This window comes from Pseudophryne corroboree, chromosome 6 (genome assembly GCF_028390025.1).
Source record: "Pseudophryne corroboree isolate aPseCor3 chromosome 6, aPseCor3.hap2, whole genome shotgun sequence".
Taxonomy (NCBI): Eukaryota; Metazoa; Chordata; class Amphibia; order Anura; family Myobatrachidae; genus Pseudophryne; species Pseudophryne corroboree.
The window spans coordinates 146,629,252-146,654,041 of NC_086449.1; the positions used below are offsets into that span (position 1 = coordinate 146,629,252).

At 47.0% G+C, this 24,790-nt stretch overlaps 1 protein-coding gene across 9 annotated transcripts in view; it reads left to right on the forward strand.

The window, feature by feature from the left end:
- FAM178B (family with sequence similarity 178 member B) overlaps nucleotides 1-24,790 on the forward strand; it is a 1,338,131-nt gene that overhangs the window by 155,861 nt on the left and 1,157,480 nt on the right. For all 9 annotated transcript variants that reach the window (XM_063931992.1, XM_063931993.1, XM_063931991.1 and 6 more), the window contains exon 2: nucleotides 19,604-20,146. In XM_063931992.1, coding sequence (XP_063788062.1) covers nucleotides 19,685-20,146 — 462 coding nt within the window. In that variant the 5' untranslated portion in view covers nucleotides 19,604-19,684. The remainder of the gene's footprint in view (nucleotides 1-19,603; nucleotides 20,147-24,790) is intronic.

Sequence of the window (24,790 nt, forward strand, 5' to 3'; positions counted from 1 at the left end):
TTCTGATATTGAGACTGCGAATATCCAGACTTTGTGTTTAGAAGAATAAAGATACCTTGATGTGTTTCACATACCCCTTAACAGCGTGAGTGGGGGTAAGCAAAACACAAGAGTCCCATTTTTTAATGGGAAAGTGATTGAATATTGTCACAATTTTCCTTCATGTGCTTATTTAAATTATTGATCCTATTTTGTTTTGGTCTAGCGTTTATATTTTGGATTAGGGGTGTTATCAAATTGGAACAACTTTTTCTATAAGCAGCATTTCCTCTGCGCCAATTTGTGCGGTCTGCAAAAAAAACCATTTTTTCCACATTCAGCATCGCACACTTGCATGGTGAATATACACTCTCCCTGGAGGCAGCGACTATCTGAATGCAGGACAGCAAAATGAGCAGCCCAGTGATCAGATCTGAATGACTCCCTAAATTCCCTACAACACAGAAACACTGTGGATCCATTTTGTCAGAAAACAATTCACCAGGGAGGGGCAGTTTGCACATTTATAACATACATGTAACGTTATATGTAATATATACGTTTGGCTGCCTTAACCTCCGGGAACAGCAACGCTGTGCGTTTCACAGCCACTGCACAGGCAGTGCAACATTCAGCTCCACTTCTCCTTCCTTTAAAAGCCCATCCCCAGACTCCCATTGTCTAGTTTCACAGGAGTCTGGTCCAGGCTTATAGAGGAAAGACAAACTGAATGCTGTGTCCCGTGCGGCGGCTCAGTGAAACACAACGCTGTCGATCCAGGGGACAGGTAGCTAGCACTTATATTACATACAACATTGCATGTATGTTTGAGCAATATATAATGAAGGATAAACTGAGCAGTAGTTTAGGAGGATGAAAGTTGAGGTTTGAACACTTTGGGGGTCAATCCAGTTGCCGTTTTGTCAACAAATTTGCATTGCAAATGAATTTTGCCCTCTAACAGCCTTATGTATGATTCTATAAACAAAATGTTCACTTTTGTGGGGTTACAGGAATGTCACCCCACTTTCTCTTACGTCCTAGAGGATGCTGGGGTCCACATTAGTACCATGGGGTATAGACGGGTCCACCAGAAGCCATTGACACTTTAAGAGTTTGAGAGTGTGGGCTGGCTCCTCCCTCTATGCCCCTCCCACCAGACTTAGTTTAGAAAATGTGCCCGGAGGAGCCGGTCACAGCTAGGGGAGCTCTCCTGAGCTTTTCTGGTTGTTATTTTTAGAGTAATTTTTTTTTACAGGAGGCTGTTGGCAACAGCCTGCCTGCAACGAGGGACTTAGGGGGGGGGGGGGGGGGGGGAGCAGTGTCCGCCCTGCAGGGTCTGAGTCACTGTTTCCGCTGACTGAACACTGAGCTCCAGAGGGGTCTGATGAGTCTCCGCCACAGGGGACCGCTCGCCCCAGCAGCATGCCACCAACCCTTTACAGTGCTGAAGAGTGGTGAGTGAGACACCGACCCCCTAGCAAGTGGGGGGCCGGTGTGAAGATGGCGGCAACGGGGAGGGAGAGCAGTATTAACTGCGCTCCTGTGAAGGTTCAGAGGCACATAGTTTGGCGCTTTGAGGGGCGCCCTGAGCCAGCGCTTACCCCCACACTGGTCCACAAGTCTGTCGGGGTCCGCGGATCTCAGCCAGCAGATTTTACCTCAGGCCAGTATAATCTATGAAGAGCGGGAAGACAGCGCCATTAAGGGGGCAGAGCTTCTCCTCAGAGCGGACCCAGCAGCGTTCCAGTGCCATTTTCCGGCCTGCACAGTGCTGGATGGAAGAACAGGTCCCTCCACAGCAGCTCCAACTGTCAGTACACGGTACCAGGGGGCTGTAGAAAGGGGAGAGGAGGCTGTAAAGTCTGCGCTGACAAGGGGTCTCCCTTTGCTGAACGCACTGTGTGTGGGTTGGCTCCGATCTCAGTGTCTCTCTTGCCATTCTTAGGGGGGAAACTCTGTCTGCCCCCACGTGTGTGTGTGTGTGTGTGTGTGTGTGTGTGTGTGTGGAGTGTTTGATGGTCTCCTTTAGCTATGTCCAGGGACACTGTGTCATATGCTGCAGAGGATTTATCCTCCCAGGATGATCTCATTCCATGTAATCAGGATAGCACTGGTTTAGCACAGATACCAGCACGGGAACCAGAGTGGTTTACCTCTATCAAATCGTGGATTTCTCAGATTTCTGACAGGGTTGCAAGTAATGAATCTGCAACCCAGGTATTACAGAGCTCTATGGCAGTATGGCCTGGTTCTGGTACCTCAGGATGTCCTGTTATATACCCCCACAAACGTGCGCTTGTGCATGTCACAGAAGACGACAGGGATACCGATTCTGACACTACAGATGGTGATGGGGATGTGTTGCGGGGGTCCGCATCTCTTGAAAAGGGGGTGCAATTGTTTATAGAGGCTATCAGGGATGTGTTAAATGTTAATGATGCCACACCTGAGCAGGTTGAGGAGGCTTTTTTCAGTGAAAATAAAAATGCCTCGCTAACCTTCCCTGTGTCAAAGGAATTGAATGCTATATTTGAAAAAGCATGGGTAAACCCTGAGAAAAAATTCCAGATCCCTAAAAGGGTCCAGGTGGCATTTCCTTTCCCTGAGGAGGATAGGAAAAAATGGGAAAACCCACCGCTTGATGACGCTTCTGTGTCCAGACTCTCAAAGAAGGTGGTTTTAGCCGTTCCAGGATATACCGCCTTAAAGGAGCCGGCTGATAGGAAAATTTATAACACGCTTAAATCAATGTATACTGCTTCAGGGGCCATATTACGTCCCACTATTGCTACTGCATGGATTGCAAAGGCAATAGTAAAGTGGTCGGCTACCTTACTTGAGGATTTGGATTCGATGGGTAGGGATGACGTTGCATTGTATTTACGCAACATACATGATTCAGCAGGTTTTATGGTAGAATCCATGAAAGGCCTGGGTTCCATGGCTGCGGGAATATCTTCCATGTCTGTTTCAGCTCGTTGGGGACTGTGGCTGCGCCAGTGGTCGGCCGACGCGGAATCCAGAAGAAGTGTGGAGTCCCTACCCTATACAGGTCAGGCTCTCTTTGGGGAAGCTCTAGATGCGTGGATATCCACCGCTACAGCGGGTAAGTCTCCGTTTCTTCCCTCATCTGCAACGCAGTCCTTTCGGCCTAACAAGCCTAGAAAGGCCAGAATTTCCAATACTTTCTTTAGGGGAGGTCGGGTTAAGTCCAAGAAACCTGCCACTGCAGGTTCCCACGAACAAAATCCTGCTTCGGGTACGCCAAAGTCCTCCGCATGACGGTGGACTGCACGCCCCGGGAGTGGGGCCAGTGGGAGTGAGACTCAGACACTTCAGTCATGTCTGGGTATCGTCCGGCTTGGGTCCCTGGGGGGTAGATGTTGTGTCTCAGGGATACAGGCTGGAATTTCAAAGTCTCCCTCCTCATCGCTTTTTCAAGTCAGGCTTGCCAACTCTGTTGGAGGACAGCACTGTACTACAAGACGCTGTCCAAAAGCTGGTAGAGGCACAGATCATTGTGCCAGTACCACCTCACATGCTGAACAATGGTTACTATTCGAACCTTTTCGGATGGTTCGATCAGGCCCATTCTGAACCTAAAATCATTGAACCCCTATCTAAAGGAGTTCAAGATGGAGTCTCTCAGGGCGGTGATATCAGGTCTGGAAGAAGGGGAATTCCTGGTATCCCTGGATATCAAGGATGCGTACCTCCACATTCCGATCTGGCTGCCGCATCAGGCTTATCTCCGCTTCGCATTGCTGGACTGTCATTTCCAGTTCCAGACACTGCTATACGGCCTCTCCACAGCACCGAGGGTGTTTACCAAGGTGATGGCGGAAATGATGATTCTCCTCCGCAAGCAGGATGTGAACATGATTTCATATCTGGATGACCTGCTGATAGAGGCATCGTCCAAGAGAGGCTTCGGCAGTCCATTGTTCTCACAACGCGACTGCTCCCGAGTCACGGTTGGATTCTGAACCTTCCAAAGTCACATTTGGAACCAACCCAGAGGTTGTCATTTCTGGGAATGATCCTTGATATGGAAGTGCAGAGGGTGTTTCTTCCGCAGGAAAAGGCGTTGGTGATAGAAGCCATGGTCCGGGATGTCCTGAAGCCACCCCGGATTTCGGTTCATCAATGCATTCGCCTATTGGGAAAGATGGTGGCCTCTTACGAGGCTTTCCAGTACGGGAGGTTTCACGCTCGGACCTTCCAACTGGATCTCCTGGACAAGTGGTCGGGATCTCACCTCCACATGCACCACAGAATTCGTCTGTCACCAAAGGCCAGGATTTCACTCCTCTGGTGGCTCCAATTGCTTCATTTTCTGGAGGAACGCAGGTTCGGGATTCAGGGCTGGGTCCTTCTAACCACGAATGCGAGCCTTCGGGGCTGGGGAGCAGTCACTCAAGGAGTAACCTTCCAAGGACGGTGGTCAAGCCTGGAAGCCGGCCTGCCAATCAACATCCTGGAACTAAGAGCCGTCTACAATGGTCTTCTTCAGGCGGCCCTTCTTCTGAGAAATCGGGCCATTCAAGTGCAGTCGGACAACATAACAACAGTCGCTTACATAAACCGACAAGGCGGAACGAAGAGCAGAGTGGCAATGTCAGAGGTGACAAGAATACTCCTCTGTACAGAAAAGCACGCGTTAGCGCTGTAAGCCATCTTCATTCCGGGAGTAGACAACTGGGAAGTAGACTTCCTCAGCAGACACTATCTCCATCCAAGAGAGAGTGGTTACTCCATCCGGAGGTGTTCAAGGAAATAACATCTTTGGGGTTTACCCCAAATAGACATGATGGCCTCTCGTCTCAACAAGGAGCTTCGACGTTATTGTTCCAGGTCGATGAACCCATAGGCAGTGGCAGTGGACGCCCTGGTGTCTCCGTGGGTGTTCCAGTCAGTGTACGTGTTTCCACCGCTCCCACTCATCCCAAGAATCCTAAAGCTGATAAGGAGAACAAGGGTTCAAGCGATCCTCATTGCCCCAGACTGGCCAAGAAGGGCTTGGTACGCGGACTTTCTGAATCTACTGCAAGAAGAGCCGAGGCCTCGTCCTCTTCGGGAGGACCTGCTGCAGCAGGGGCCGTTCGCCTATCAAGACTTACCGCGGCTACGTTTGACGGCAAGGAAGTTGAGCGCCTGATTCTTGCTCGGGAGGGCAAGGCTAGGAAAGGAGTAACGTCTAAACATTACCATCGTATTTGGAAGAAATATGTCTCTTGGTGTGAGTTCAAGAAGTTTCCTACGGTGGAGTTTCAACTGGGACGTTTCCTCCTCTTCCTGCAAGCAGGAGCTGCTATGGTCCTGAGTTTGGGTTCTGTGAAGGTCCAGATTTCAGCCCTATCCATTTTCTTTCAGAAACAATTGGCTGCCCTCCCTGAGGTTCAGGCCTTTTTGAAGGGAGTTCTTCATAACCAACCTCCTTTTGTACCGCCTACGGCGCCTTGGGACCTTAACGTGGTGTTGCAGTTCCTCCAGTCTGATTGGGTTGAACCTCTACAGGAAGTAGAGGTCATATTTCTTACATGGAAGGTGGTCACTTTGTTGGCGTTGGCTTCTGCTAGATGTGTGTCTGAGCTGGGGGCTTTATCCTGTAAATGCCCTAACTTGATCTTCCACGAAGATAGAGCTGAGCTCCGGACTCGTCAGCAGTTTCTTCCGAAGTTTGGGTCGGTATTTCATATCAACCAACATATTGTGGTGCCAGTGGCTACTGACTCCTCAGTTACATCAAAGTTCTTGGATGTCGTAAGGGCTCTGAAGATATATGTGAAGAGAACTTCTCGTCACAGAAAGTTGGACTCTCTGTTTGTCCTCTATGATCCCAAGAAAATTGGGTGTCCTGCTTCTAAGCAGACTATTTCTCGCTGGATTAGGTTCACTATCCAGCACGCTTATTCTACGGCAGGGCTGCTGTGTCCAAAATCTGTTAAGGCCCACTTTACTCGTAAGGTGGGGTCTTCCTGGGCGGCTGCCCGGGGTATCTCAGCAGTGCATCTTTGCCGAGCTGTAACTTGATCTGGGTCGAACACGTTTGCAAAGTTTTACAAGTTCGATACTTTGGCCACTGATGATCTGAAGTTCAGTCAATCAGTTCTGCAGGAGCCTCAGTGTTCTCCCTCCCGTTCTGGGAGCTTTGGTACATCCCCATGGTACTAATATGGACCCCAGCATCTTCTAGGATGTAAGAGAAAATAGGATTTTGGCTACCTACCGGTAAATCCTTTTCTCGTAGTCCGTAGAGGATGCTTGGCGCACCGCCCAGCGCTTCGTTCTCCTGCAAATGTTATTTGGTTCAGTACAACTTTATTTTAGTTGAGTACTGCATTGTTACTTGGTAAGTAATGTTTCAGCTGTTGCTGAGTAGTTCAAGCTAGTTGACTTGACTTGCCTTGTATGTGTGAGCTGGTATGAATCTCACCACCATCTGTGTATAATCCTTCTCTCGAAGTATGTCGTCTCCTCGGGCACAGTTTCTAGACTGAGTCTGGTGGGAGGGGCATAGTGGGAGGAGCCAGCCCACACTCTCAAACTCTTAAAGTGCCAATGGCTCCTGGTGGACCCGTCTATACCCCATGGTACTAATGTGGACCCCAGCATCCTCTACGGACTACGAGAAAAGGATTTACCGGTAGGTAACCAAAATCCTATTTTTTTCATGCACTTCTCTCACATTGCATTCGGCTGCGTGTATTGTGAATAGTCATTTTCAATTAGATTGGAGAAATCTTGGGTGCGCGCATTTGTGTGATTGTTTGCGAGTTTCAAGAAACAAACTCTTATCTGGCTACTCGCGACCTAATTGGATGGTACTATATATTTTCTGCCTCTGCACATCGAGGCTCACTTCTTCTTTGTGGATGAGTACCCTCAATGCTCCAGCTTATCTGATCTTCCTTTTTAATAGTTATGATTAGACCTCTCCTTTCACTGTCTTCTTTGCCCTTCAGGACCTAGTTTAAGTTCCTCACTCTAACATTCAAAATACGTACTTCATCGCTTCTTCCTACATCTCTGACTTCATCTAATCCACACTCCCTCTCCTTCTCACGCTCTTCCTCTGACTTCACCTTGCCTAGTACTATTCCTGCATTCAAGATTTTACCCATGCTGTACCCTGTTTCTGGAACTCGCCACCGTACCTTAGCATACTGCCTACCTGCCAGCACTGTTTCAAATGCGCCATTATATAGTCATATAAAAATAAAACCAACAAGAACCACCCCCCCCAGCATTTGACACAATAGTGATTGTGTAAACAATAAATGTATACGAGCCTTAACAAGACAAATTTGTTCATTCGTTTTCTGAAATGTAAACAAATAACATACAGTGTATTTGTAGACTTGGCACTCACAATCTGTCCTTTCTATATATGTATACCTGTCTAAAGTGTTGCAGATGACAAAAATTATAAACATACTGTTTTAAAAGGCAGATCCTTGTGTGCCTCAGTATCTATAAATAGTAAAAGCAAAACAAAAATCTTCCAGTCCCTAAAGCTGCATACGCACGGAAACATAGAGCATATCGCACCGTGCGTATGCACTTGTGATTCTGATGCTGGTCCCGCGGGATCGGCGTCGCAATAAAATATAGTGTGTGCAGGCAGGGCCGATACGGACTACATGCCTCCGGGCACAATGTAGTCAGTATCGGCCGTTAGCCTGCATCGGTGCGTGTGTACGCACCTTTATATCTATGGATTTTGTGTTTGTTTATTTAAGACGAAACCACCCACAAACATAAGCATACAATCTTTATGGAAGTATTTGTAAATGTAAGAAGACCTTTTTTCATTTCTAGGTTTTAAATTAGAAAGCATAACATTTTTTTATTTTAGCAAAAATTTAATTATTTGATTCCTACATTCATGCAAAAGTAGTAAAGTGTAATGCAATGTCAATTCATCTGTAACTGTGTTGTTCTATGCTGTTGAAAGACCTTGCATACCTGTTGTGCAAACCGATAAGTCATTGTCCCACCTTTTTCAATACGATTATTCAGACAACTTTTTTTTCTGGGCAAAAATGCGTCTTAGTTGCAGCACAATATATCTAGACCGTACCATGAGACTGTGCTGATTCATTTGATATGCGACAATTGTATATCTTGTGCGATTGAGTCTGTATAAGAAGCACAAGGGATCTTGGCTATCAAGGTATAAGGTTGCTGAAGTCTGTCCTCCGGCAACATGGCTCCCAGCCACGGCTTCCTCTGCAGCCCAGGGTTGCTTTACAGTCATATTCCCAGCTCTCCACTGTGGCCTCCTCTGTGGCGTCTCCATGTCTGGCTTCCCTCCGGCTCCGTCCGATGGGTGCCACCATATTGGTCCCCGTCAGCTGACTGCGGAAAAGGCTATCGAGTACCAGTATCCGTTCAGCTGATCATGTCTACCAATGGGCAGCAGGCAAGGGAGATAAAAGGTGCTCTCTGAGTCCCAGAACAAGGTTTAAAGTCCTGTGGCCCCAGTTACCAGGTCTCCCTGTGTATATACTGTTACCCTGCGACACCTTAGCTGCTGGCACTTCTAGCAGGTTCTATACCAAGCTATTCCAGTCCCAGCCCGGATCCTGTATATTAAGCGATTCTGGTTCCAGCTCAGATCCAGCATTACGAAGATATTCCGGTTCCAGTCTGGATCCTGCATTATCTAGCTATTCTGGTTCCAGCTTGGATCCTGCATTATCAAGCTATTCCGGTTCAATCCTGGATCCTGCATTACCAAGCTATTCCGGTTCCATCTTGGATCCTGCATTACCAAGCTATTCTGGTTCCAGCCCGGATCCTGCATTACCAAACTATTCTGGTCTCAGTATAGATTCTGTATTTTTAGCTTTTCTGGTCCCAGCCTGGATCCTGTATATTAAGTAATTTGGATTCCTGCCTGGCATCATAGAAACTATAGCCAATCTCAATCTGATTCTCCAGTAGACCTTGTCTGTTCCAGCTGTCTGCATAGTATCACAACAATACCTCAATCTTCTTGTGTACCAGTGTCTACCTGTGAGTCAGCATCAACCAATTCTAATCACGTTCCTAGTCCCAACCAGTCATCCTTGAAGTTCCAATAGTCTATGAGGAGAAATTACCTACGCCCATATGCTTTGAAATGTGAAAATCTCACACATTTATTCAAATACATGAAAACAGCAGGAGCAGTGTTTAAAATGCACGTTACATACTGTAGCAAGGAGCCCTTGTTTCTCTAACGTCCTAGTGGATGCTGGGGACTCCGTCAGGACCATGGGGATTAGCGGGCTCCGCAGGAGACAGGGCACATCTAAAAAGCCTTTTAGGTCACATGGTGTGTACTGGCTCCTCCCCCTATGACCCTCCTCCAAGCTTCAGTTAGGTTTCTGTGCCCGTCCGAGTAGGGTGCAACCTGGATGGCTCTCTTATAGAGCTGTTTAGAAAAGTCTTTTTTAGGTTTAAACTAATCAGTGATTCCTGCTGGCGACAGGATCACTGCAACGTGGGACTTAGGGGAGAGACTTGCAACTCACCTGCGTGCAGGAGGATTGAAGTCTTAGGCTACTGGACACTGAGCTCCAGAGGGAGTCGGAACACAGGTCAGCCTGGGGTTCGTCCCGGAGCCGCGCCGCCGATCCCCCTTACAGACGCTGAAGACGGCGGAGACGGAGGTCCGGTGACAGGCGGCAGAAGGCTTCTCAGTCTTCATAGAGGTAGCGCACAGCACTGCAGCTGTGCGCCATTGTTGTCTCACAGGCTCACTGACACGGTCACGGAGGGTGCAGGGCGCTGCTGGGGGCGCCCTGGGCAGCAATATAAATACCTAATTTGGCAAAAGAAATACACCACATATAGCCATTAAGGCTATATGTATGTATTTTAACCCAGGCCAGTATTAAAGAAACCGGGAGGAAAAGCCCGCCGAGAAAGGGGCGGAGCTTATTCTCCTCAGCACACAGGCGCCATTTTCCTGCCCAGCTCCGCTGGTGAGGAAGGCTCCCACTCTCCCCTGCACTGCACTACAGAAACAGGGTTAAAGAGAAGGGGGGCATAAATTGGCGATATATATATATATATTAAGAGCGCATATATAGAAACAACACCTTCTAGGGTTGTTATATACATTATAGCGCTTTTGGTGTGTGCTGGCAAACTCTCCCTCTGTCTCCCCAAAGGGCTAGTGGGTCCTGTCCTCTATCAGAGCATTCCCTGTGTGTGTGCTGTAGGTCGGTACGTGTGTGTCGACATGTATGAGGAAAATGTTGGTGAGGAGACGGAGCAAATTGCCTGTAATGGTGATGTCACTCTCTAGGGAGTCGACACCGGAATGGATGGCTTACTTATGGAATTACGTCATAATGTCAACACGCTGCAAGCCGGTTGACGACATGAGACAGCCGGCGGACAAATTAGTATCGGTCCAGGCGTCTCAGACACCGTCAGGGGCTTGTAAAAACGCCCAATTACCTCAGTCGGTCGACAGACACTGACACGGACACTGACCCCAGTGTCGACGGTGAAGAAACAAACGTAATTTTCCTTTAGGGCCACAAGTTACATGTTAAGGGCAATGAAGGAGGTGTTACATATTTCTGATACCACAAGTACCACAAATAAGGGTATTTTGTAGGGTGGGAATAAACTACTTGTAGTTTTGCCTGAATCAGATAAATTAAATGAAGTGTGTGATGATACGTGGGGTTCCTCCGATAGAAAGTTATGGGCGGTATACCCTTTCCCGCCAAAAGTAAGGGCGAGTTGGAAAACACACCTTAGGGTGGATAAGGCGCTCACACGCTTATAAAAACATGGCGTTACCGTCTCCAGATACGGCCGCCCTCAAGGAGCCAGCTGATAGGAAGCTGGAAAAATATCATAACAGTATATACACACATACTGGTGTTATACTACGACCAGCAATCGCCTCAGCCTGGATGTGCAGCGCTGAGGGGGCTTGGTCGGATTTCCTGACTGAAAATTTTGATACCCTTGACAGGGACAAGATTTTATTGACTATAGAGCATTTTAAGGATGCATTTCTATATATGCGTGATGCGCAGAGGCATATTTGCATTCTGGCATCAAAAGTAAATGTGATGTACATATCTGCCAGACGAAGACACGATAGTGGTCAGGTGAGGCAGATTCCAGACGGCATATGGAAGTATTGCCGTATAAAGGGGCGGTCCATTGGACCTGGTGGCCATGGCAACAGCTGAAAAATCCACCTTTTGTTACCCCGAGTCACATATCGGCAGAAAAGGACACAGTCTTTTCAGTCTCAGTCCTTTCGTCCCCATACGGGCAGGCGGGCAAAGGCCAGTCATATCTGCCCAGGGGTAGAGGAAAGGGAAGAAGACTGCAGCAAGCAGCCCATTCCCGGGAACAGAAGCCCTTCACAGCTTCTGCCAAGTCCGCAGCATAACGCTGGGGCCGTACAAGCGGACTCAGGTGCGGTAGGGGGTCATCTCAAGAGTTTCAGAATCACTCGCAAGGGAACTCCGGGATCCTACATGTAGTATCCCAGGTGTACATTGGAAATTCGAGACGTCTCCCCCTCACACAATTCACAGGCTGTATTCCCAGCAGGTGATAATCAAAGTACCCCTCTTACAACAAGGAAGGGGGTAGTATTCCACACTATATTGTGGTACTGAAGCCAACCGGCTCGGTGAGATCTGAAATATTTGAACACTTACATACAAGCGTTCAAATCAAGATGGAGTCACTCGGAGCAGTGATAGCGAACCAGGAAGAAGGGGACGATATGGTGTCACTGGATATCAGGGACGCTTACATACAGGTCCAAATTTGCCCTTCTCACCAAGGGTACTTCAGGTTCCTGGTACAGAACTGTCACTATCAGTTCAGACGCTGCCGTTTGGATTGTCCACGGCGCCCCGGGTCTTTACCAAGGTAATGGCCGGAATGATGATTTTTCTTAAAAGAAACATGGACGCTTTCCTGATAAGGGCAAGGTCCAGAGAACAGTTGGAGGTCGGAGTAGCACTATCTTAAGTAGTTCTACGACAGCACGAATGGATTCTAAATATTCCAAAATCGCAGCTTTTTCCGACGACACGTCTACTGTTCCTAGGGATGATTCTGGACACAGTCCAGAAAAACGTGTTTCTCCCAGTGGAGAAAGCCAGGGAGTTATCCGAGCTAATCGGGATCCTCCTAAAACCAGGAAAAGTGTCAGTGCATCATTGCACAAGAGTCCTGGTAAAAATGGTGGCTTATTACGAAGCAATTCCATTCGGCAGATTTCCCGCAAGAACACTTCAGTGGGATCTGCTGGACAAATGGTCCGGATCGCATCCTCAGATGCATCAGCGGATAACCCTATATCCAAGGACAAGGGTGTCTCTCCTGTGGTGATTACAGAGTGCTCATCGTCTAGAGGGCCGCAGATTCGGCATTCAGGATTGGATGCCGGTGACCACGGAGGCCAGCCTGAGAGGCTGGGGAACAGTCACACAGGGAAAAAATTTCCAAGGAAGTGTGATTAAGTCTGGAGAATTCTCTCCACATAGATGGAGCTAAGAGCAAAATTATAATGCTCTAAACTTAGCAAGACCTCTAGTTCAAGGTCAGCCGGTATTGATCCAGTGGGATAACATCACGGCAGTCGCCCACGTAAACAGAAAGGGCGGCACAAGAAGCAGGAGGGCAGTGACAAAACTGCAAGGATTTTTCGCTAGGCGGAAAATCATGTGATAGCACTGTCAGCAGTGTTCTTTCCGGGAGTGGACGACTGGGAAGCAGACTTCCTCAGCAGGCATTACCTCCACCCGGGAGAGTGGAAACTTCATAGGGAAGTTTTTCAGCATGATTGTGGACCGTTGGCAAAGACCAAAGGTGGACATGATGGCGTCCCGCCCGAACAAAAAACGGGACAGGTATTCCGCCAGGTCTTGAGACCTTCAGGCGATAGCTGTGGATGTTCTGGTAACACCGTGGGTGTACCAGTCAGTGTATGTGTTCCCTCCTCTGTTTCTCATAACCAAGGTATTGAGAATTATAAGACATAGAGGAGTATGAACTATACTAGTGGCTCCGGATTGGCCAAGAGGGACTTGGTACCCGGAACTTCAAGAGATGCTCACAGAGGACTAAGGGCCTGGGGAGCTAAGAAGGGACTTGCTTCAGCAAGTACCATGTATATTCCAAGACTTACCGCGGCTGCGTGTGACGGCATGGCGGTTGAATGCCGGATCCTGAAGGGAAAAGGCATTCCATAAGAGGTCATACCTACCCTGGTCAAAGCCAGGAAGGAGGTGACCGCACAACGTCATCACCACATGTGGTGAAAATATGTTGCGTGGGTGAGGCCAGGAAGGCTCCACGAAGGAAATTCAACTAGGTCGATTTCTACACTTCCTGAAAACAGGAGTGTTTTGAGCCTCAAATTGGGGTTCATTAAGATTTAAATTTCGGCCCTGTAGATTTTCTTCCAGAAAGAATTGACTTCAGTTCCTGAAGTCCAGATTGTAAAGGGTGTATTGCATATACAGCTCTTTTGTGCCTCTAGGGGCACCGTGAGATCTCAACATAGTGTTGGGATTCCTTATATTCATATTGGTTTGAACCGCTCAAATCTGTGGATTTGAAATATCTCACATGGAAAGTGACCATGCTGTTGACCAATATCTCACATGGAAAGTGACCATGTTGTTAGCCCTGGCCTCGGCCAGGCGATTGTCAGAATGGGCGGCTTTGTCTTACAAAAGCCCATATTAAAAATTTTCCATTTGAACAGGGCAGAACTGGGTCTCGTCTCCAGTTTCTTCCTAAAGGGGTGTCAGCGTTTTCACCTGAAACAACCTATTGTGGTGCCTGCGGCTACTAGGGACTTGGAGGACTCCAAATTACTAGACGTTGTCAGGGCCCTAAAAATATATATATATATATATATATATATATATATATATATATATAGTTAGGACGGCTGGTGTCAGAAAGTCTGACTTGCTGTTTATATTGTATGCACCCAACAAGCTGGGTGCTCCTGCTTCTAAGCAGTCTATTGCACGCTAGATTTGTAGTACAATTCAGCTTGCACATTCTGTGGCAGGCCTGCCACAGCCGAAATATGTAGATGCCCATTCCACAAGGAAGGTGGCCTCATCCTGGGCGGCTGCCCGAGGAGTCTCGGCATTATAACTTTGCCGAGCAGCTACGTGGTCAGGGGAGAACACGTTTGTAAAATTTTACAAATTTGATACTCTGGCTAAAGAGGACCTGGAGTTCTCTCATTCGGTGCTGCAGAGTCATCCGCACTCTCCCGCCCGTTTGGGAGCTTTGGTATAATCCCCATGGTCCTGACGGAGTCCCCAGCATCCACTAGGACGTTAGAGAAAATAAGATTTTACTTACCGATAAATCTATTTCTCGTAGTCCGTAGTGGATGCTGGGCGCCCATCCCAAGTGCGGATTGTCTGCAATGTTTGTACATAGTTATTGTTACAAAAATCGGGTTATTACTATTGTTGTGAGCCATCTTTTTAGAGGCTACTTCGTGTTTTGTTATCATACTGTTAACTGGGTTCAGATCACAAGTTGTACGGTGTGATTGGTGTGGCTGGTATGAGTCTTACCCGGGATTCAAGATCCTTCCTTATTGTGTACGCTCGTCCGGGCACAGTACCTAACTGAAGCTTGGAGGAGGGTCATAGGGGGAGGAGCCAGTACACACCATGTGACCTAAAAGGCTTTTTAGATGTGCCCTGTCTCCTGCGGAGCCCGCTAATCCCCATGGTCCTGACGGAGTCCCCAGCATCCACTACGGACTACGAGAAATAGATTTATCGGTAAGTAAAATCTTATTTTTTCAGATGTAGAGAATGATTCCTATACAGTTACCATTACAATCTCATCTTAGACAGGTAATGTACGACAAGAGGATGGAGTCGCATCTCGAGTTTTACACATGCGATTGATAGTAAATAGATGGAAGAGATGCAACTTAAAAAAAAAAAAAATGCAAAAGACAATTAAGTTTCAGGCTGACCAAATAAGGCCCTAAAGGCGATCCAACACATTTTGTCACTGGTACTTCGTCAGCAGTCCCAATTGGGTGGCCCATGTCCAATCTGTTCTGCCAAATAGAATTGAATTGACTTGAATACAGCAGTTATCAAATAGGCCCCTTTTGTGTTATATCTTGTAAGCGGCTATTTTATTGGTTTTAATATTGTTATAATAAATTCTACGTGTGACGCTATGCCAGTTGTAATGACTAAAGGTGCCTACACACTAGAAAGATGCAAATCTTTTAGATTTTCCTTGAACTCCCTGGCAGCTTCCCTGCAGTCCCAGACTCACGATATAATGCAATACACATAAAGATATATCTTAAACATCATGCAAATGATCTAGGAGTGGCCACATCCAGGAGCATACTGTCCCTAACGATAGCTTCAGATCTTCCCTGCTGCAGGGTCAGATCTAAAGAGACATCATCCGACCCGAGGGACCACACATCGGATCGTCATCGTTAGTGAAATGCAAACAATTTGCACTTTCACTAACTATATATCTATCTATCTATCTATCTATCTGATATATCGATATGGGGTGCATCGGCCAGATGATCTTTCTGGTGTGTGTGGGGCATTATGATTTGTTGTAGGTTCAACAGTATAATGGTACCTGTTGTTGGTGACAACAGTAAGGACAGGATGTCCGATTGTTGATGAGTGGTGCACTAAGTGTCGTTTATTTAATGGGAGGGTTGCATTATTGGGCAGGGACAGGACTGGACTGAGCGGCGGTCGGAGCAGGTCAGAGAAGCTCTATCTATCTGCACAATATAATTTAGTAATCTGTGTTCATTGTAGTAAAATATGTATTTTTGTTTTGCTTTTTTAGAAACATCCAATTGAACACGATTTATTATTATTATCCTTTATTTATATGGCACCACAAGGGTTCCGCAGCACCCAATTACAGAGTACATAAATAAGCAAAAACAAGAAAACAGTGACTAACAGTACAAGACAATATAGGACAAGTACAGGGTATAAAAACATGACTGCGTCAGCAGACACCACTGAAATATGTAACAGGGTGGCAGAAAACCGAGGGATTTGTTGCTGTCAAAGTGAGTATTGAAAAGAAGATAGGTTATGTAAGAGACGTAAAAGCACATGAGGGAAGAGGACCCTGCTCGTGAAAGCTTACATTCTAAAGGAGAGGGGCACTCAGACAGGGGTGACACAGATGGGGTAGAAAGTGAGCGTGGGCCACAGAGGGCTTAGGATGAGAGACGGCTGAGTTTGGTGAAGAAGTGGGTCTTGAGAGCCTGTTTGAAGTTTTGTAGAGAGGTGGAGAGTCTGTGGGGGAGAGGTAGAGAATTCCAGAGAAAGGAAGCAGCACGTGCAAAATCTTGGAGGCAGGAGTGGGAGTAGGTAATTAGAAGGCAAGAGGGACGGCCTGCATTAGCAGAGCAAAGAAGACGGGCGGGAGTGTAAAGGAAGATAAGATCAGAGATGTAACTGAGAGAGTATTGGGTGAGGGCTTTGTAAGTGAGCGTGAGAAGCTTGAAATGGATTCTGAAGGGGAAAGGGAGCCAGTGAAGGGCTTATAAGAGAGGGGAGGTGGATGTAATACGTTTGGTGAGGAAGATGAGCCGAGCAGTATCATTGAGGATAGATTGGAGTGGAGAGAGGTATTAGGGGTGCCAGATAGGAGAAGTTTACTGTAGTCCAGTCGGATAATGATCAATGAGTGGATAAAGGTCTTGGTGGTATCCTCAGTGAGAAAGGGTCTGATCCTGGAAATATTTTTTAGATGAATAATAACAAGTTTGTGAGAGTTGCTAAATGTGTGGTTTGAAGAAGAGGGAGGAGTCAAGGATTACCCCAAGACAACGCACTTGGGGGCTAGAGGAGATATTAGTACCATCAAAGGATAAAAATTGTGGGAGGTGTGGTTGTGCGGGAGAGTGGGAAGATGATCAGCTCAGTCTTAGACATGTTAAGTTTAAGAAAGCACTGGGACATACAAAAAGAGATAGCAGAGAAACATTTGGATATACGTATGAGGAGAGCAGGCGAGAAGTCAGGGGAGGAAAGGTAGATTTGAGTATCATCAGCATAGAGATGATATTGTAAGTTAAAAGAGCTAATGAGTTTACCTAAAGATGACCAAGAACAGAACCTTGGGGGACACCTACAGTTAGTGGAAGTGGGGGGGAAGGTGGAGCCATGAGAGAAGACAGAGAAGGAACGGTCAGAGAGGTAGGAGGATAGCCAGGAGAGGGCAGTATTACGTAGACCAAGGGAGTGAAGGATTTGCAGAAGGAGAAGGTGGTCAACATTGTCAAATGCAGCAGAGAGGTCAAGCAGAATAAGCAATGAGTAGTGACCCTTGGATTAAGCAGAAATTAGGTCATTGCAGACTTTTGTGAGGGCAGTTTTAGTGAACTGTGGAGGACAGAAGCCAGACTGGAATGGGTCAAGCAATTGAGGAAAGAAAGGCGGTTATAGACAATATGCCCAAGGAGTTTGGAGGCAAAAGGGAGGAGAGAGATTGGTCGATAGTTGGAGAGAGTATGTGGCTCAAGGGTAGGTTTTTTAAGAATAGGGGAGATTAATGCATTCTTGAAGACAGAAGGGACAGTGCCTGATGAGAGGGTGAGATTGAGGAGGTGGGCAAGATGGGAGCAGGAAGAGAGAGAGATAGCGGAGAAGGCAGCAGGGGATAGGGTCAAGTGGGGAGGTGGAGGGAGGTGAGGTACGGATGAGGGCAATGACTTCCTCACCAGATACATGGGTGAAAGATGTCAAAGTTGGTAAGAGGGATGGGGAGGGGTGGAAGAGAAAGGAGTTGGCTGGTTGCTGATGGTTTGGTGGGATGTGATGTCCTGACGTATAGAGTCAATTTTGAATGTGAAGTAAGTGGCAAAGTCAAGAGCAGAGAGTAAGGAGGGCAGACAAGGTGGGGGTGGGCAGATGAGGGAGTTGAGAGTGGCAAAGAGGCGCTGGGGGTTCGAAGACTGTGAGTAGGTGAGGTTCTTGAAGCATGACTGCTTAGCGAGGGAAAGGGCAGCACTGAAGGATGAGAGCATATGTTTGAAATGGAGGAAGTCTGCTTAGAGCGTTATTTCCTACACTGTCATTCACAGCAGTACGTGAGCATTTTTGCAAATATCTGGTGCATTTGGTGTGCCAGGGTTGAGGTGTTGATCTGCAAGGGTGAATAGTGGTTGGTGGAGCGACAGAGCCAAGAGCAGAAATAAGGGAAGCATTGTATAGGGATGTGGTTTGTTCAAGGCATGCAAGAGACTGCATACGTTGAGCAGGGAGGATAGGGAAGTGGTGTTGATAGCCTCAATGTTATGTTTAGTAGTTGTAGCCTTAGGAGGTAGAGATGCAGTAGCAAAAAGATAAGTTAAAGAAGAGCAGGTGGTGGTCTGAAAGGGGAAATGGGGAGTTTTAGAAATCAGAATCATCACAGCGGTGAGTGAAGACCAGATCTAGTGAGTTCCCATTCACATGGGAGGGGTAGGAGGACCACTGGGAGAGACCAAGCAAAGTTGTAGGGTTAAGGAGATAAGAGGAAGGGGATTTTGTGGGGATATCAATTGGGATGTTGAAGTAGTAGCTATCATTCAATAAAAAAACACTGTTAATGAAGCAACCATACATTGTGGCTTTAAATACAGATAGTCCCCTTTCAAACAAAAAGCCTAATTTAATCAACAGTCATGACTGAACTTTAAAGGACACAAGTAAATCTCTTACAGGTCAACTGGGATGGGTTATACGGTGTAGAGCTTTTACATTGTGCGCTAATTTAATGGGTTCCCAACAGAGCAATTCAGTTGTTTTTGTATGCGCAGATGGTCTCCTGTGGCCAAAACCCGGAAGTCCAGTGATAGGAGGACATGAAAAGGACAGCTCTTAACGGAAGAGCTGTCCTTTGCAGTACTAATCTCATATGTTAGTGCATATGAGATTAGTACCTCTGCAATATTAGTGTGAAGTCTGGCGGAATGTATTCCGCCTTCTTCTTGCATCTCGCCTATTGTCTGCAAAAGGGATGATAAGGGCCGCATACACTAGAACGATAATGCCTGACTTAATCCAATTTGAATCTTTCGGGCCGATAAATCGGATGAAAAGTGGCAAATCGGATGTGTTTTACAACAGGTTCGATCCGATGCGCGTTCCCGTGAGCATCGGATCGGAGCCCCTAGGTCGTTAGTGCTGCACTTGTTATATGTCGTATCCCGCAGGCATGGCTGGGATCGCAGACGATACATTGTATGCAAAAGGACCGCATACGATGTATCCTATGCGATCCTGCCGCCTGGTTAGCTGCCGGGCGGTTCAAGGGAAATCGCCTCCGACTTCAGCCTCAGACATATCGTTGTAGTGTATGGGGCCTTTAAGTGTGGAGTAATAAAGGTACATCAGATGTGCATGTTAACATATGTGACCCTAATGGAATAATACTTCTAATGGCAACATTATCCTGAAAAAGTGGTAATTAACAGCATTTACAAATGCAGGAATACACTTTGTATATCAGTAAGTTATAAATTGTCATTTGTTATTTTGCTATATTAAACTGATAACTCTCTAATAAATTCTAGTTATAATTTAATAATCTCTTTATTTTACAGCTCAAAATGGAGCTAGTAATTTAAAGCCAGGACCTAACACCAAGAGTGACAAACCTGAGATTTACTGACCTGCAGGAGATTATGGAATTGGGCACCAACACAAAGGCCTTAGATGAAAGGAACAAGGTGGAAATTCAACAGCCCCAGCATTTCAACATTACAGTAAAACAACATGCAAGGAATCAAATGAGGAAGAAGCCCATTGGTCTGTATGCATCAAAGCGGAGGGCCAACAATAATAGAACACTGGACTCTCTACCAGAAAGATCAGAGAGACAGCCCACTATCTGTCTGTCCAGTAAAAGACTCAATCATTGCAAACATCAAGATTATTCTCTCCGAACATTGGGTGATTATTTCAAGTGCAATGGGAGAAATCACAAGAATGGAATATTTAGTTGGAGATTTCAGTCTACAATGAGAGAATATAAATGCCACCGAAAAAGTCAAGAGTTAAAAAATACCAGGAAAGATCTTTCTGGACAGGAGATTATATTTTTACATGACTCACCAAGAAGAAATTCAGTGAAGAAATCCTTTACGGTAAAGATAAGTTGATATTTATTTCTGTATTTCTCATACGTCCTAGAGGATGCTGGGGACACCATAAGAACCATGGGGTATAGATGGGATCCGCAGGAGACATGGGCACTTTAAGACTTTGAAAGGGGTGTGAACTGGCTCCTCCCTCTATGCCCCTCCTCCAGACTCCAGTTTAGAATCTGTGCCCAGGCAGACTGGATGCACATTGAGGAGCTCTACTGAGTTTCTCGGAAAATACTTTGTTAGGTTTTTTTATGTTCAGGGAGCACTGCTGGCAACAGTCTCCCTGCATCGTGGGACTTAGGGGAGAGAAGTCAGACCTACTTCTAGTGAGTTTAAAGGCTCTGCTTCTTGGCTACAGGACACATTAGCTCCTGAGGGTTTGGAACACTAGGTACGCCTAGGGGTTCATTCTCCGAGCCCGCCGTCACCCCTCTTGCAGAGCCAGAAGTCAGAAGACAGGTGAGTAGAAGAAGAAAGAAGACTTCAGTGACGGCTTCTGAGGTACCGCACAGCGATCGCGCTGCGCGACATGCTCCCACACACAGCGGCACTACAGGGTGCAGGGCACGGGGGGGCGCCCTGGGCAGCATAACAATCCTCTTTTGAGACTGGCAAAGTGCGATTGGAGTACCTAGGCACTAAATCCTTACCCCTGCCAGTATAATTAGTTTGAAAAATAGCGTGCTGAAGCGCGCCATGAATGGGGCAGGGCTTTGCCCTCACAGCTCTCATCAGCGCCATTTTCTCTTCACAGAGCTGCAGAGACGCTGGTCCTTTCTCACCACTGCTGCACAAGTAACAGGGTGCAAAAGGGGGGGGGGCACAGCAAATTTTGGTGCTAAAATAAGTTATTATAAAAGCGCTGCAGGGTCTGAGGCATTATATTAAGGTTTCAGAACCGGGATAAGCGCTGGGTTGTGAGCTGGCAAACTCCTTCTGTGTTTCTCTGACAGGCTTTACTGTGGGTCTATCCCCTATTGGCCCAGTGTGTCTGTGGGTGTCGGTACACGTGTCGGCATGTCTGAGGCAGAGTGCTCTTCCCAGGAGGAGACTGTTAGGGGCAGAAACGGCTGTGGGAGTGACCCTGTCCGCACCGCCGACTCCTGATTGGGTAAATGTGTTGAATGCTTTGAATGCTAATGTGGCTCTTATTAATAAAAGATTAGATAAATCTAAGTCTCAGAACCAGGTATGGAAGAAATCTGTGGAGGATGTGTTATCACAGGTCCAGACCCCCTCGGGGTCACATAAACGTTTGTTTGCTCAGTTGGCAGACACAGATACCGACACGGACACTGACTCCAGTGTCGACTATAGTGATACCAGATTAGACACAAAATTGGCAAAGAGCATTCAGTACATGATTGTGGCAATAAAAGACCCTGCTGTTCCTGATACTAGGGTCTGTATGTATAAGGGAAAGAAACCTCAGGTAACGTTTTCTCCCTCTCATGAACTGAAAGGATTCAAATGGCGTATCCGTTCTCCTCTGGGGATAGAGAAAAGTGGGAGTCACCTCCCATTGTGGACAAGGCGCTATCACGGTTGTCTAAAAAGGTGGCTTTACCGTCTCCTGACACGGCAGCCCTTAAGGATCCTGCGGATCGTAGACCGGAAAATACGCTAAAATCCATTTACGTCACAACAGGTACTCTACTCAGACCAGCTATTGCATCTGCGTGGGTGAGTAGTGCTATCGAAAAGTGGGCAGATAACTTATCATCTGATATAGATACCCTGGATAGGGATACCATCTTTTTAACGCTGGGTTATATCAGGGACGCTGCAGGCTACCTAAAGGAAGCGGCGAGAGATATTGGCCTCTTGGGATCAAGGGACAATGCCATAGCAGTCTCAGCTAGGAGAGCATTGTGGATTCATCAATGGAATGCTGATGCTGACTCTAAGAAAGCTATGGAGTCTCTACCATATAAAGGTGGTGTATTGTTTGATGAAGGTCTCGCTGATTTGGTATCTACGGCTATCGCGGGTAAGTCGTAATTTTTGCCTTATGTTCCTCCACAACAAAAGAAAGCTCACCACTTTCAGATGCAGTCCTTTTGGCCAAATAAATACAAAAAAGGCAGAGGTTATTCCTTCCTTGCTAATAGAGGAAGAGGAAAGGGTAAAAGATCTCCGGCCGTGGCAGGTTCCCAGGAGCAGAAGTCCTCCCCGGCTTCTGCCAAATCCACTGCATGACTCTGGGGCTTTTCTGCGGGAGTCCGCACCGGTGCGGGCACGTCTCAAGCTCTTCGGTCAATTCTGGGCTCGTTCGGCCCTAGACCCATGGATTTTAGAAATAGTGTCCCAGGGGTACAAACTGGAGTTTCAAGACGTTCCCCCTCGACGTTTTTTCAAATCGGCCTTACCAGCTTCTCTACCGAACAGGGAGGTAGTATGCGATGCAATACAAAAGTTGTGTCTGAATCAAGTCATTGTCAGGGTTCCCCCGTCACAACAGGGAGAAGGCTTTTATTCAAGCCTGTTTGTGGTCCCGAAACCGGACGGCTCAGTCAGACCAGTTCTGAACCTAAAGTCCCTCAATCTTTACCTAAGAAAATTCAAATTCAAGATGGAATCTCTCCGAGCAGTGATCTCCAGTCTGGAGGAAGGGGATTTCATGGTGTCGGTCGACATAAAGGATGCTTACTTACACGTCTCCATATATCCTCCGCATCAGGCTTACCTGAGGTTTGCTATTCAGGATTGTCATTACCAATTTCAGACGTTGCCGTTTGGTCTGTCCACGGCTCCGAGGATTTTCACCAAGGTAATGGCGGAAATGATGGTTCTCCTTCACAAGCAAGGAGTCACAATTATTGCTTACCTGGACGATCTCCTGATAAAGGCGAGATCCAAAGACAAGCTGGAGCAGGACCTTTCGCTCTCCCTGATAGTTCTGCAACAACATGGTTGGCTCCTAAACTTGCCGAAGTCACAGTTGAATCCGACGAAGCGGCTGTCGTTTTTGGGAATGATTCTGGACACGGAATTACAGAGAGTTTTTCTTCCAGAAGAGAAGGCTCTGGAAATTCAGAGTTTGGTCAAACAAATTCTGAAACCAGCGAGTGTATCAATTCATCAATGCACTCGGTTGCTGGGGAAGATGGTGGCGGCCTACGAGGCCATTCAGTTTGGCAGATTCCATGCCAGAGTGTTTCAGTGGGACCTATTGGACAAGTGGTCCGGATCCCATCTGCACATGCACCGGAAAATAATCCTATCCTCCAAGACCAGAATCTCACTCCTGTGGTGGCTGCACAGCTCTCACTTCCTAGAGGAACGCAGGTTCGGGATCCAGGACTGGATCCTAGTAACCACGGATGCGAGTCTCCGAGGCTGGAGAGCAGTCACACAGGGGGAAACCTTCCAGGGCAAATGGTCAAGCCGGAAAGTTTGTCTACACATAAACGTTCTGGAGTTAAGGGCCATTTGCAACGGCCTTCTTCAAGCGGAACGTCTTCTTCGCAATCTGCCCGTCCTAATTCAATCGGACAATATAACAGCAGTAGCGCACATAAACCGTCAGGGCGGAACAAAGAGCAGGGCGGCAATGGCAGAGACCACAAAAGTTCTCCGCTGGGCGGAAAGACATACAAGCGCTCTGTCAGCGATCTTTTTTCCAGGAGTGGACAACTGGGAAGCAGACTTCCTCAGCAGACACGATCTCCATCCAGGAAAGTGGGGTCTTCATCAAGAGGTCTTCACAGAAGTGACAAGTCTTTCGGAAATTCCTCAAATAGACATGATGGCGTCTCGCCTCAACAAGAAACTTCAGAGATATTGTTCCAGGTCGAGGGACCCTCAAGCAATAGCGGTGGACGCGCTGGTAACACCATGGGTGTTTCGGTCGGTGTACGTGTTTCCTCCGCTTCCACTCATTCCAAAGGTGCTAAAGATCATAAGAAGAACGAAGGTTCAGGTGATCCTCATTGCTCCAGACTGGCCAAGGAGGGCTTGGTATCCAGATCTTCAGGAAATACTCATAAGAGATCCCTAGCCTCTTCCTCTACGAGAGGATCTGTTACAACAAGGGCCGTGCGTGTATCACGACTTACCGCGGCTACGTTTGAAAGCTTGGCGGTTGAACGCCGAATCCTAGCCCGAAAGGGTATTCCCAGTGAAGTTATTCCCACACTTCTTCAGGCTAGAAAAGGAGTAACGTCTAAACATTATCACGGTATTTGGAGAAAATATGTGTCTTAGTGTGAATCCAAGAAGGCTCCTATGGAAGAATTTCAGCTAGGGCGTTTTCTCCATTTCCTGCAAGCAGGTGTGGATGCGGGCCTAAAGTTAGGCTCGATTTAAAGTACAAATTTCGGCCTTATCGGTTTTCTTTCAAAAACAATTGGACTCCCTTCTAGACGTTCAGACTTTCGTGAAAGGAGTTTTGCACATCCAACCTCCATTTGTGTCCCCGGTGGCACCATGGGATCTTAACGTGGTGTTACATTACCTTCAATCATATTGGTTTGAACCTTTACAGAAGGTTGAGTTGAAATTTCTCACTTGGAAAGTGGTCATGCTCTTGAGCTTAGCATCCGCAAGGCGGGTGTCTGAGTTAGCGGCTTTGTCTCACAAGAGTCCTTATTTAATCTTCCATGAAGATAGAGCGGAGTTGAGGACTCGTCAATAATTTCT